The sequence below is a fragment of the Colletotrichum gloeosporioides genome (assembly GCF_011800055.1).
Source record: "Colletotrichum gloeosporioides strain Lc1 chromosome Unknown consensus_46, whole genome shotgun sequence".
Taxonomy (NCBI): domain Eukaryota; kingdom Fungi; phylum Ascomycota; class Sordariomycetes; order Glomerellales; family Glomerellaceae; genus Colletotrichum; species Colletotrichum gloeosporioides.
In genome coordinates, this window is record NW_025544691.1 from 31,279 (window position 1) to 42,068 (window position 10,790).

At 53.5% G+C, this 10,790-nt stretch overlaps 4 protein-coding genes and 1 pseudogene across 5 annotated transcripts; 3 read left to right on the plus strand and 2 right to left on the minus strand.

Annotated features, from left to right (window-relative positions):
- Positions 1-195: 195 nt before the first annotated feature.
- GCG54_00010464 lies at positions 196-2,424 on the plus strand (annotated as a pseudogene). Its single transcript has 6 exons — positions 196-310; positions 376-431; positions 480-602; positions 664-980; positions 1,034-1,884; positions 1,930-2,424. Coding segments are annotated over exons 1-6 (1,957 nt in total).
- Positions 2,425-2,502: 78 nt separating this feature from the next.
- Positions 2,503-3,916, minus strand: GCG54_00010465 (uncharacterized protein; the record flags this gene model as incomplete). Its single annotated transcript, XM_045410388.1, has 4 exons — positions 2,503-2,923; positions 2,987-3,159; positions 3,215-3,513; positions 3,574-3,916. The coding sequence occupies 4 exons, from the start codon at positions 3,914-3,916 to the stop codon at positions 2,503-2,505; spliced, it is 1,236 nt and encodes a 411-aa protein (XP_045264347.1).
- Positions 3,917-4,494: 578 nt separating this feature from the next.
- On the plus strand, positions 4,495-5,844 carry GCG54_00010466 (L-pipecolate oxidase; the record flags this gene model as incomplete). The annotated part of the gene is made up of 2 exons (XM_045410389.1): positions 4,495-5,597; positions 5,655-5,844. 2 exons carry the CDS (start codon positions 4,495-4,497, stop codon positions 5,842-5,844), a joined length of 1,293 nt encoding a protein of 430 aa, XP_045264348.1.
- Positions 5,845-6,384: 540 nt separating this feature from the next.
- Positions 6,385-8,606, plus strand: GCG54_00010467 (putative sterigmatocystin biosynthesis monooxygenase stcW; the record flags this gene model as incomplete). Its single annotated transcript, XM_045410390.1, has 7 exons — positions 6,385-6,485; positions 6,543-6,591; positions 6,625-6,715; positions 6,771-6,840; positions 6,894-7,876; positions 7,928-8,092; positions 8,158-8,606. 7 exons carry the CDS (start codon positions 6,385-6,387, stop codon positions 8,604-8,606), a joined length of 1,908 nt encoding a protein of 635 aa, XP_045264349.1.
- A 150-nt stretch (positions 8,607-8,756) lies between these two features.
- GCG54_00010468 (Decarboxylase orsB) lies at positions 8,757-9,617 on the minus strand (the record flags this gene model as incomplete). The annotated part of the gene is made up of 1 exon (XM_045410391.1): positions 8,757-9,617. One exon carries the CDS (start codon positions 9,615-9,617, stop codon positions 8,757-8,759), a length of 861 nt encoding a protein of 286 aa, XP_045264350.1.
- Between the last annotated feature and the right edge of the window lie 1,173 nt (positions 9,618-10,790).

Sequence of the window (10,790 nt, forward strand, 5' to 3'; positions counted from 1 at the left end):
GCTAAATCTTACGTGAATCTGATTTTATATAGATACATCAACAGCTCTCTCATGCAACGACTGCCATGGACGAAGCTCGCTATGCTAAGCGGGCACGCCAGGCCTGCGAGCCGTGCCGGTGCGGACAACCCGCCACTCTCCCCGCACCTCATAGCCGCGGATCTGACGATAGAGCACTAGCAAAAAGAAGTCGAAATGCCCGGGAGAAAGACCAATATGCTCATATTGTGAGAGACTTGGCCAGCAATGCGTGTACAATTCATCCGCCGAAGTTGTTGACACGCATCAGACGAAGCACAACAGAGAAATGGTATGCATACCACCAGGGTTGGCTTGGCAGGATTGAAGAAGGGAAGCTGATTGTTCACATAATAGGAACATCGAATGAACAGCCTCGAAGACAAGATGGATCGATTGATTCAACATCTTAGGTCAGATCCGTTAATCCCGTTCCACCTCCGGCATTGACTCTTTCACAGTCCTGACCCTCAACCGCGGCGTCCGTCGTCCTCAAACCCAATACCGTCACCCAAGCCTAGTACAGTGACGGAAGTCGCCGTTACGAGGCATGAAAGCCGTCCTGCGCCAAATGGGAGTCCCAGGTATTTTCAGCTCATTATCCGCAGCGACAAGAATGCTTCACTGACCTGCCCCAAACAGCAGCATATCTGTTGTGACAGAAACCCATCTCAATGAGATTGGTCGCCTGTACCTAACATGGTGCCACAGCCAACCCATGACGCTCTTCCACGAAGAGAGCTTCTTAACGTCGCTTGCGACTCGAGATCCCGAGCTGATTCTCTCATTACAAGCGTTGGTACTCAGGTTTCCTCCCGGGTCACTGACTGTAGATGCCGAACAACAGTTAAACACCAAGGCGAAATCCGCGAGGCGCATGGTGATGGAGCGCGTCACGGAAGGACGGGTCGAGCTCTCAACTTTGCAATCTCTATGTCTACTCAGCATGTTTGAATTTGCGAGTAAGAACTCTTATCATCCTCTCATCTTCATCTCCGTACTAACACCACCACAGCCGGCAACGTCACACAATCAGGCCTCAACCTGAGCATCGCAACCCACCTCTCCCACTCCATCCCGCCCTCCCGCAACCAACGCACCGCCCAAGAACTCAACCTCTGCCTCCGCGGCATCGCAGCCCTCCAGAACCTGCAAGGCTGCATCGTCCCCGCCACCGCCTCCCTCCACAACACAAGCTACACCCTCAGCCTGGCCCCCTGCACCTCCCCCTCCCTCTCCCACCTCGACGACGCCGCCCCAGACAACAACATCTCCACCCTCGCCTCCCACTTCAGCGTCACCTGGCGCCTCGCCCGCGCCTACGCCGCCTCGCGCGTCTCCCCCGACGCCCCGCCCCCGTGGGACTCGCGCTCCGACTACTCCACCGTCATGCAGTCCCACCACGACATCGACTGCCGCGCGTCCGCCAAGTACCGCTTCGCCTGCAACCGCATCGGCGACTACGCGCCCGAGGCGATCCAGGCGCAGCGCCACTGGTGGATGCCCTTCCTCTTCATCCAGTTCGTGCACGAGACCATCCCGTGCCTGCTCAACCACCCCTTCCTGCTGTCCATGCGCCTGCGCAGCTTCCGGCAGACGATCCCGGTGTACTTCATGCAGCAGTCCTTCGAGGCGATCAACCGCAACGCCGGGTGGGTGATTTACTTTGTCGACGTGCTGGAGAAGAAGGGCGTGCAGGTGTCGGATCCCGTGCTGGCGCACTGCGTGGTGATTGTGGCGACGATCCATCTGCAGCATAGCTTTGTGCAGGATGATCTGCTGAGGGGGAAGGCGCAGACGGGGTTTGAGAAGTGTATGAGGTTTCTGAGGAGGATGGGGGCTGTGTGGCCTTGTGTTGCTAACATGGTGAGTGAGCTGATATTATGAGGTGTGCAAGCTGACGTGGAATAGGCCGACAATTTGAGGAGACTCCAGGACAGTATCGTCTTGAGACCGTCGCCCGCCCAGCAAGATGGAACCTCCCAGAGCCGGTCCTTCTCAATCAACAGCCAGCTTCTGTGGGACCTGCTCATCTACGACAAGGCCGTCCGCCCCGACGCCGGCTGGGACCAGTCCATGTTCGGGCCGACGCTCAAGGCCGACGTCGCGGAGCTGTCCGCCGAGGACCGGGCTGCCGAGTTCGACCTCGTGGGGTCGGCGGGCATATCGGGTCACAAGGCCATGCCAAACGAAGCGGCAGTCTGGCCCCCAAACGAAGATCCGCCGCCTGTGGATCTGCCGCAGAACACGGGCCTCGATGCGCAGGTGGGTGACTTGGCGGGCGGGCCGTCGTTTGAGGATATCTTCTTTGAAGGGGTGGGCCCCTTTGGAGACCAAGCTAATAGGTTCTTTGATGGGAATGATTACGGACGGGCGATTGACGATTGGTTGAATCTAGGGACATAGCTATGCAAATTCATTCTTGGTATACGCAAACTGCTAACAATCTTGAAGCTCAACAGAAAATTTGCCGCATGTGTTCAATCACCAAGCCAACCCTTCCATCCGCTCAGGACTAGCAATACAATCAAGCCCCTTGCAAAAGGAAACATCCTCATCCGTCTTCTTCGAGACCTCGTGCCGGGGTGTGGCGGGCCAGATCTCACCACCCTCATTCACCTCCTTTTGCCTATGACCAACGACGAGATCTCGGGTAACCTGCTGGAAGAACAGCGGTCCCTTCTCCACCCGTGGGTGAAGCTCCCCGTTTACGAAGATGCCCGCGTTCAGGTTCCTCTGCGCGCCGTTGCAGAGATCCTTGTCCTCTCGGAGAACCTGCTTAAAGAACTCGGAGATGCTGGTAAACTCTTCCTCCGTCGAGTTCTTGTTGCGATATACCTCGTACTCCATCTTTGTCTGGGTGGCGGAGACGGGGACGCAGCGCATGATGTACATGAAATCTGGTCTGATGTACGAAAATGACAGTGTTAGTGGTCTATCGTAAGTGGTTGGGGATAAGGGAGCTTACGTGACAGTCATCGACGCGTTGGGGTAGTAGAATGTACTGTAGATGCCCAGGCCCTGGACATCCGGCTTGTCCACGTTCCAGTGCTGGATCCAGTTGCCCCTCGTTTCGACCCAGTACTTCGTCAGGTCTGTGGTGCTGGCAACTGCGGGGTGCCCTGTTGGACAGTGGTAGCACTACACGATTCTGGTCAGACTGGTCTATGGTGTCGTTGTGCAGAAACACACATACCTCGTTGTAATTATCGGCCAAAGTCTTCCAGTTGTAATCACCAAGCATCTCCCACGCATGGTCAAACACGTAGTCATCCATCTTGAAGTTCTGCAGCCGCGGCTGTTCGTCAACCTGCGTAAAGAACTCTTCCCACGAGACACCAGGCTTCTCCGACGCATCCAGGTTAACCCAGACGAAGCCAAGCTGGTCTACGTGGACGTGGACCTTGAACAGACTGTTCTGCGTTTTATCGAAGGACGGGAGCTCCTGGTACTTTGGCGCCTTGGCCAGCTTCCCATCAAATCCGTACGACCAAGCTGAGAATCATCTGGTATTAGCACATTCATCAGACTCTGTGTTCAACAGGCCGTACTTACCATGATACTTGCACGCAAGCACACTCATATGCCCGCTGTCCGTCTCCACAAGCGGATACGCACGGTGCCGACAGACGTTATGATGTCCCCGGATCTCGCCCTTGCGGTCCTTGACGAGGAAGAAGTTGAACCCCGCCTCTGTGATCTGCACAAAGTCACCGGCTTCGACAAAGCGCGCCTTGTGCGAGACGAGGAGCCACCGCTTCGAGAAGATGGCGCGGCGCTCCAGCTCGTACATGCCCGGTGAGCGGTACCATGACGCGGGGAGGGCCCGGACGGACTGGGGTTCTGAGGGAGTTGAGGAGGGGGTGTCGGTGGACTTTCCTAGACCGAGCCAGTTCATCTTGGTGTCGTTGGTTTCTGCCAAAGACTTAGACGAAAGTTCACGAGGAGGGCAAGGATTGAGCAATGAATGGAGCCGATTACGCGATGAGATCTGGGTATGTTTCTATGGACCAAGCTAGCAAACTATTCCAAACGACATCTTCATGCGAATCTCGCTATATACCAGTCCTGCAAGCTAACTGGCCTCGAGATAAGAAGCTCAAAGTGGTCTCGGCATGTATGCCGGATCCCTGCCGGGAGGGGTGGCCCGTCCGCAGGTCCCCGTAAGTGGGTACGGACCGTGTTCCGTACCCACTTTGACGCCAGCGACAGTCCGTCCTCGATATCGAAGAGAAACCGATTGGACAATGGAGTAACACGACCCCGACGTCGGTGGACATGTCAATCTATCTTGCAATTCTCGTGATTTCCATGACGGGGCAGACCAGCTGATGTGTGACGTTCACCGCCCACTCACGGACCTCAACTGAATCAATATCAGCGACGTATTGCTGTCTCTGCGCCTCTCCCTCAAGTCCGTCTCTCACGTTCCGTCGCATCGCTGAACCGCCAGACGTCTGCCAACACCCAGCCAAAATGCCTTCCAAACGAACTCCCAAAGACGCGCCCATCGTCATCGTCGGCGCCGGCGTCTTCGGCCTCTCCACGGCCCTCGAGCTCCGAAAGCGCGGCTACCTCCACATCACCGTCCTCGACCGCTTCCTGCCCCCCGTCCCCGACGGCAGCAGCGTCGACATCTCGCGCATCATCCGCGTCGACTACGCCGACCCCGTCTACTCCCAGATGGCGCGCGAGGCGTACGCGGGCTGGAACGCGCAGTACTCGGACCACTACCACGAGTCCGGCTTCGTGATGCTCGCGGACCGCAAGGGCAACGGGTGGCTGGACGCGTCGCGCGAGGTTGCGGCAAAGAGCGGCGTGGAGCTGACCAACTATGCGGACGCGAACGACGTGTTGAAAGACTATCCGAGTGCGAAGGCGGACTTTAAGGGGCTACAGGCGTGTATCAACCGTCGCGGCGGGTGGGCTGATGCGAAGGGGGCTATTGCGCAGTTGGCGGGGGAGTGTAGCCAGCTTGGAGTGCAGTTTGTCGCGGGAGCGCGGGGGACTGTGAAGTCGCTCAAGTTTGAGGAGGGGAGGGTTGTTGGGGTTAATGTTCTCGAGGGCCCGCCGGTTCTCGGGGAGAAGGTTATCTTGGCGACGGGAGCGTGGACGAACCGGATTATTCCTATTTCTCATGCCAGCTCTGCGTCTGGACAGCCTGTTGGGTTCATCCAGCTTACGGAGGAAGAGGCCGAGAGGTTGAAGGATATGCCTGTCATGATCAACTTTGAGTCTGGCGTTTTCATCTTCCCGCCCACGAAGGGAAAGAACCCCATCCTGAAGCTAGCGCGCCACGGATATGGGTATGCCACCGAGGTTTCCGTTGGCGATGACGGTTCTCAAAGGGTCATCTCTACGCCGAAGAGGGACGGAAGTAACGCGGCAACGGGATACCTCCCCGATGACGCGGATGAAGGTCTGAGGGAAGGTGTAAAGCAGCTACTACCCGAGTTTGCGTCGCGACCGTGGGTCAACCGGCGCTTGTGCTGGTACTCCGACACCCCCGAGGGAGATTTCATCATGGATTATCACCCGTCTATTGAAGGAGTCTTCTTCGCCACCGGGGGAGCAGGACAGTAAGTAATCCCACACCATGCAATCAACGACAATGGCTAACCAGATGTCACACTCAGCGCTTTCAAGTTCTTGCCTATCTTGGGCAAGTACATTTCGGACTGCTTTGAGGAGAAGGCACCACAAGAGCTACGACACAAGTGGAGGTTGCGCGCGTCTGAAGGTCAGGACGAGTTGAAGTTGGGAGACGGCAGTCGAGGCGGTCCGCCTTTGCGGAAGTTGTCTCCCGTTGAGCAGTCTAAGCTGTAAATTCGCCTTTATATAGACATAGATTTCGCGGTGCATGTTGACCGCCTACCCTAAGACAAGTCGAATGACTTCCCAAAAGCAGCTAGGAACACGTGACCCTCTTGGTACTGATGGCGCTCCGTTGAAAACGATCCAGTCAACCCCCAGAATAATAAGCTTATCATATGAGAAGACTTAAACATCTTGAAGCTGCTATGCGCCGATGGCGTCAAAGCATCGATATCGGCGATGGTGCGAGGAGGTCCGGTTGGTCAGGGCTTATCGAACGGCCGGGATCCACCCGGTCCGCCTCCGGCCTGAGCCGCCCCGTCCCCACTTACGGGAGATAAGTCCTGCCCACTCGGAGGGCTGCAATCAAGAACAAGATAAGAGAACAAAGTTGGGAATGCCATGCACGTGAATGATAGTCGATAGATCACCGAGCCAAGACCTCGTTAATCAGATGGCCATAGAGCAGACCAAATCTAAAGCTTCATCTTACAAGAACGTAACCTTCTCTGCCGCAGTAAGATACATACGGAAGCCAAACAACTAGACATCATGAACGGAAACAACCCGCACGGAGGCTTGTCCCATGGTCTCTCGCAAGAGTGCAGAAAAGTCCCGTATCGGCGGATTCGCGCCGTGATCATTGGCGCGGGGTAAGTTCTGAATCATGCTGGGGTTATGTCACGTTGTAACTGACACCATCTGCATAGAGTATCAGGGATTTTGATGGGTAATGCATTCTTCATCAAAGTCCTTCCGGTAGACTAACATTGCGGGACGTTAGCCTACAAGTTACAAAAGTACCTTGGAGAATACGTTGATTTTCACATCCTGGAAAAGTCCCCAGAACTAGGGGGGACTTGGTTCGAAAATAGGTATCCGGGTAAGCTATTATTCATCCATCTCTAGAGTTCTTCGTCTGAATTTTCATAAATAAGGATGCGCGTGTGACGTTCCTAGCCATTGCTATCAGTACAGCTTTGCCCCTAATCCCGACTGGTCAAAATTGTAAGCTGAATTCAACCAACAATGGGTATGATGATGCTGAAATGCTGGTCTAGTTACGCATCGTCTCAAGAGATCAAAGCTTACCTCGACGGAGTTGCAAAGCATTTTGACCTGAAAAGGTTCATCAAGTTCAACACCAAGGTCACCAACGCTCAGTGGTCAGAAGCCAGCAGCATATGGACTGTCGAGGTCGAGAATGGATCCACCTATGAGGCGGAGGTCCTATTCAACGCCGGCGGTATCCTCAACAATCTTCAAATGCCGAACATCACCGGCATCGACACCTTCACTGGCCCCATTCTTCACACCGCCGATTGGGACGCATCAGTAGATCTCAGGGGTAAGAGAATTGGCGTCATCGGTGCGGGGGCCAGTGCCGTTCAGCTCCTACCTCAGATACAGCCGACGGCGACGAAAGTCACCGCCTTCATCCGCACACCGTCCTGGATCTCACCTCCCGTTGCTCTCCCAGAGGCCGATCGGCCAAGTTATTCTTATGATGAAGGGGAAAAGACCAGATTCAGAGAAAACGACAGCGACTATCTTGAAGACCGGAAGCGTTTGGAGGCGCAATTCAATGGCATGTTCGATGCCTTCTTCAAAGCAAGTCCGCAGCAGAGGGACCTCCGGGAACGATTTGAAAGCCGCATGAGATCTCTTATTCGCGATGTGGCTCTTCAAGAGCGGCTGATTCCCAAGTTTGAGGCGGGCTGTCGAAGGATTAATCCTGGAGAGCAGTACCTCCTGACTCTCCAACAACCAAATGTTGAGCCCGTTTTCGAGGGCATTGAGAAGATCACTTCTACTGGCATAGTCGCAGGCGGAGTCGAGTATCCTGTGGATGTTCTTATCGCTGCCACCGGCTTTAACACAACCTTCAGGCCGCGCTTCCCAATCATTGGTAGAGATGGCAACAACTTGCAGGATGTCTGGGCCGAGAACCCGACCTCTTACTGCGGAACGGGCGTTTCTGGATTTCCCAACTACATGATATTCTTGGGCCCCAACACGCCCATCTCAAATGGCAGTCTCATGGGTAAGTGAGGACACTTGGAATCTTTTAACGACGCTGAGGAATTCGGTATAGGCCCAATTGAAGCAACTGGCGACTACTTCGTTCGCATTCTCACCAAGATGATCCGACAACGTATCAAGTCCTTTGATGTACGCATCGAGGCTCAAACAGACTTTGACAATCACACGCAAGAGTTCATGCGTCAGGCAGTCTGGACAGGAACGTGTCGAAGTTGGTGTGAGTTAACCCCACGAGGATAAAGTCAGCAGAAGCATAAAGCTAATCGAATTGGACCCGCACAGTTAAGAAAGATGTCAACGGGAAGGTGAGCGCTCTGTGGTGTGGAAGCTCGCTTCATTACATGCAGTCTCTCGCAGAGGACCGTTGGGAAGATTACGAGTGGCGCTTTGACGGCAACCGCTACGCGTACTGGGGCAATGGATTCTCCTGGATTGAGAAGTCCGAGTTGGATCCTTTGGGCATTGAGGAGAGGGAGTACTCAAAGACAATGACCACCATTGCAGAAAGATCATCGGACCTCAGCTTCTATCTGGGTAAGGCTGATCCCTTGCCCAAGAGGGTCTTGTCTCACGTGGTGGACGCCGAAGCTCAGTGTCAGCATATTGTGGGGCAGGCTGAGGTCCACGGGACCGATCTGACCAAGTCCAATGTGAAAGAAGCGGACGTTACTGAGCAGGAGATGCGTTCTGGTTTAGAGTCTTATGTTCCAGCTATTGCTGTGGGGGTTTGATGCAGGCTGCAATAAATCGATTTCTCTATGAATACACTAGTTCACATAATTTATGTACACAATGAGAACACTGAGGAGGCATTCAGCCAAACTAGTGATACACAGTGAAGCTCCCATGTAGTATCAGGCAGCGAGTTACTCTTACTACGGCTAGTCTGACTGGTCGAGACCGGCTGCTTCCGACAAACCCAAGAGGCGTATAGCATTCGTTCGCGATATCATATCCACCTCATCCTCTGTCAACGTGTTCGTTGTGAGAAGTTCGGCGAGAAACCTTTTGCCGCTACTGCTGGATTCGAACGGATAATCAACACTGAACAGGATATGCTCAGTCCCCGTTACCTGCTTGAGCATTTTGAATGTGTCGACACAGAAAATGCCGCTCGTCGTGATCCATATATTATCCTGCCAAACATCCTTGATAGACTTTGATCCCTTCTCAGTCATAGCTTGGGAGGCTGGCATACTCTCAACTCGGGAAAGCATCATAGGTAAAAGCTCTCCCACGTGGCTGGTGATGATCTTGAGCTTGGGAAAACTTTCAAACACCCCAGCAAGATAGAGTTTCAGAATATGCAAGCCCACGTCTTCATGCCAGCCCCACGAGGCCGTCCCCAGACCTATTTCCGCCATAGTTGAGTAATTACCGCGATAACGCGATTTGAAGATTTCCGGGGTTGGAGGTGAAGGATGAAGGTAGATCGGGACGCCGAGCTCTTCCGCGGCCCCGAAAACGGGCCAGAAACGGCTGTCGTCATAGTGCGTCATGTCTTCCAGATGGTTGTCGACCATCGCGCCGACAAATCCCAACTCGTTGACGGCACGTCGAAGTTCCGTGACGGCAACGTCCGGAACGCCCATTAGGAGAGCAGCAAACCCGGCAAAGCGCTGAGGGGTCTGTCGAATGGCCTTTGCCATCTCATCATCTGCGCTTCGACACAAATCTGGCCGGTTCGTGGCCACACCGGGGAGATGGAATAGAATCTGGAAAGCAATCCCGCCGGCTTTCATATCGGAAAGACGTAAAGAGCTAAGGTCCCATACTCTTGCCTGTTGGTCAGGATAGATCTCCCATATGTTCTTGTAAAGTGGGTAGTCATCGCCGAATGAAGGGAAAATGACATGCTCCTCCAGGGTGATAGCTTGGTTGTTCAAAGCCGTGATTGAAACAAGATGTTGGTCGTTATGTGGTCTTGTTTCTTCTTTTTATCAGGATCATCGCACGTGAATACTTCTTCTGTCCTTCTGAATATGAATTCTATGGTATTATGACGAGCTTTTAGGACTACTTGAGTATGTGGATTCATCTTGGGGGAAGGCAACGGATGGCCCGGCGAATTGGGAATTGGTACAAACAACGAAACACCGAAAGGCGATGTGGCGAGAAACATTGTGCGCAAGTCAAATGAGTGGGTGAGCAAAATGTTCTTGAAATTCGAACAAACCGACTGGTATCAGGATGGGCTATCAGAATCCGAAAGCGAGGTTCAGCAAATTATTGCAATTTGGTGTGACCTCAAAGTCTACGTTCACGCTTGGAAGCTGATGTGCGGCCCGACCGGAACACTATCGGCACTTCGCGCTTCCGGCGCTCGTTGTCTTCACCCCGTAGCCCGCGATCACATGATGGTACGCCGTAAACGATGTACTGCTTTTCTCCGGTGTGGCAATGCCAAATGTGACTTTGTCCATCCTGATGATTTCCACACGATAAAGTCCGCAAAATGGCTCAACCTCGCATGGGGCGTAAGTATGGACGCTAGTTGTGACGGAAGAGACTGTGGGAAAGGAAGTTCTAACGAGGTCTGGGAACCCCGCAGTATTGAGGAAAATAATTTCTCGCAATCGTCAAGGAGACAGTTGTACTCATTTGGGCCAAGCATACGTGACTACAATATCTACAGCATTCCACAAATGTAATTCGCAGCAATCGGAGAGAACATGTCTTTTACTCAGACCATAGCTCGCCACTTCCATCTTTTCTTACTAAACTGGGAGCAGGGTTGATTCAATTCCTTCGAGTCTACTAGAGAACGTGTGGCTACTGAGATAGGTAGATTAATCACGCCTTAACAAGCCTCTTTTCAATTTCTAGATAGAGAGGAATTTGACTTGACTGTGGTGAGCCAATGCCTGTTCCATCAACACACTCTCTGTCTCTGTCCAACGAGTAAATTTATGCAG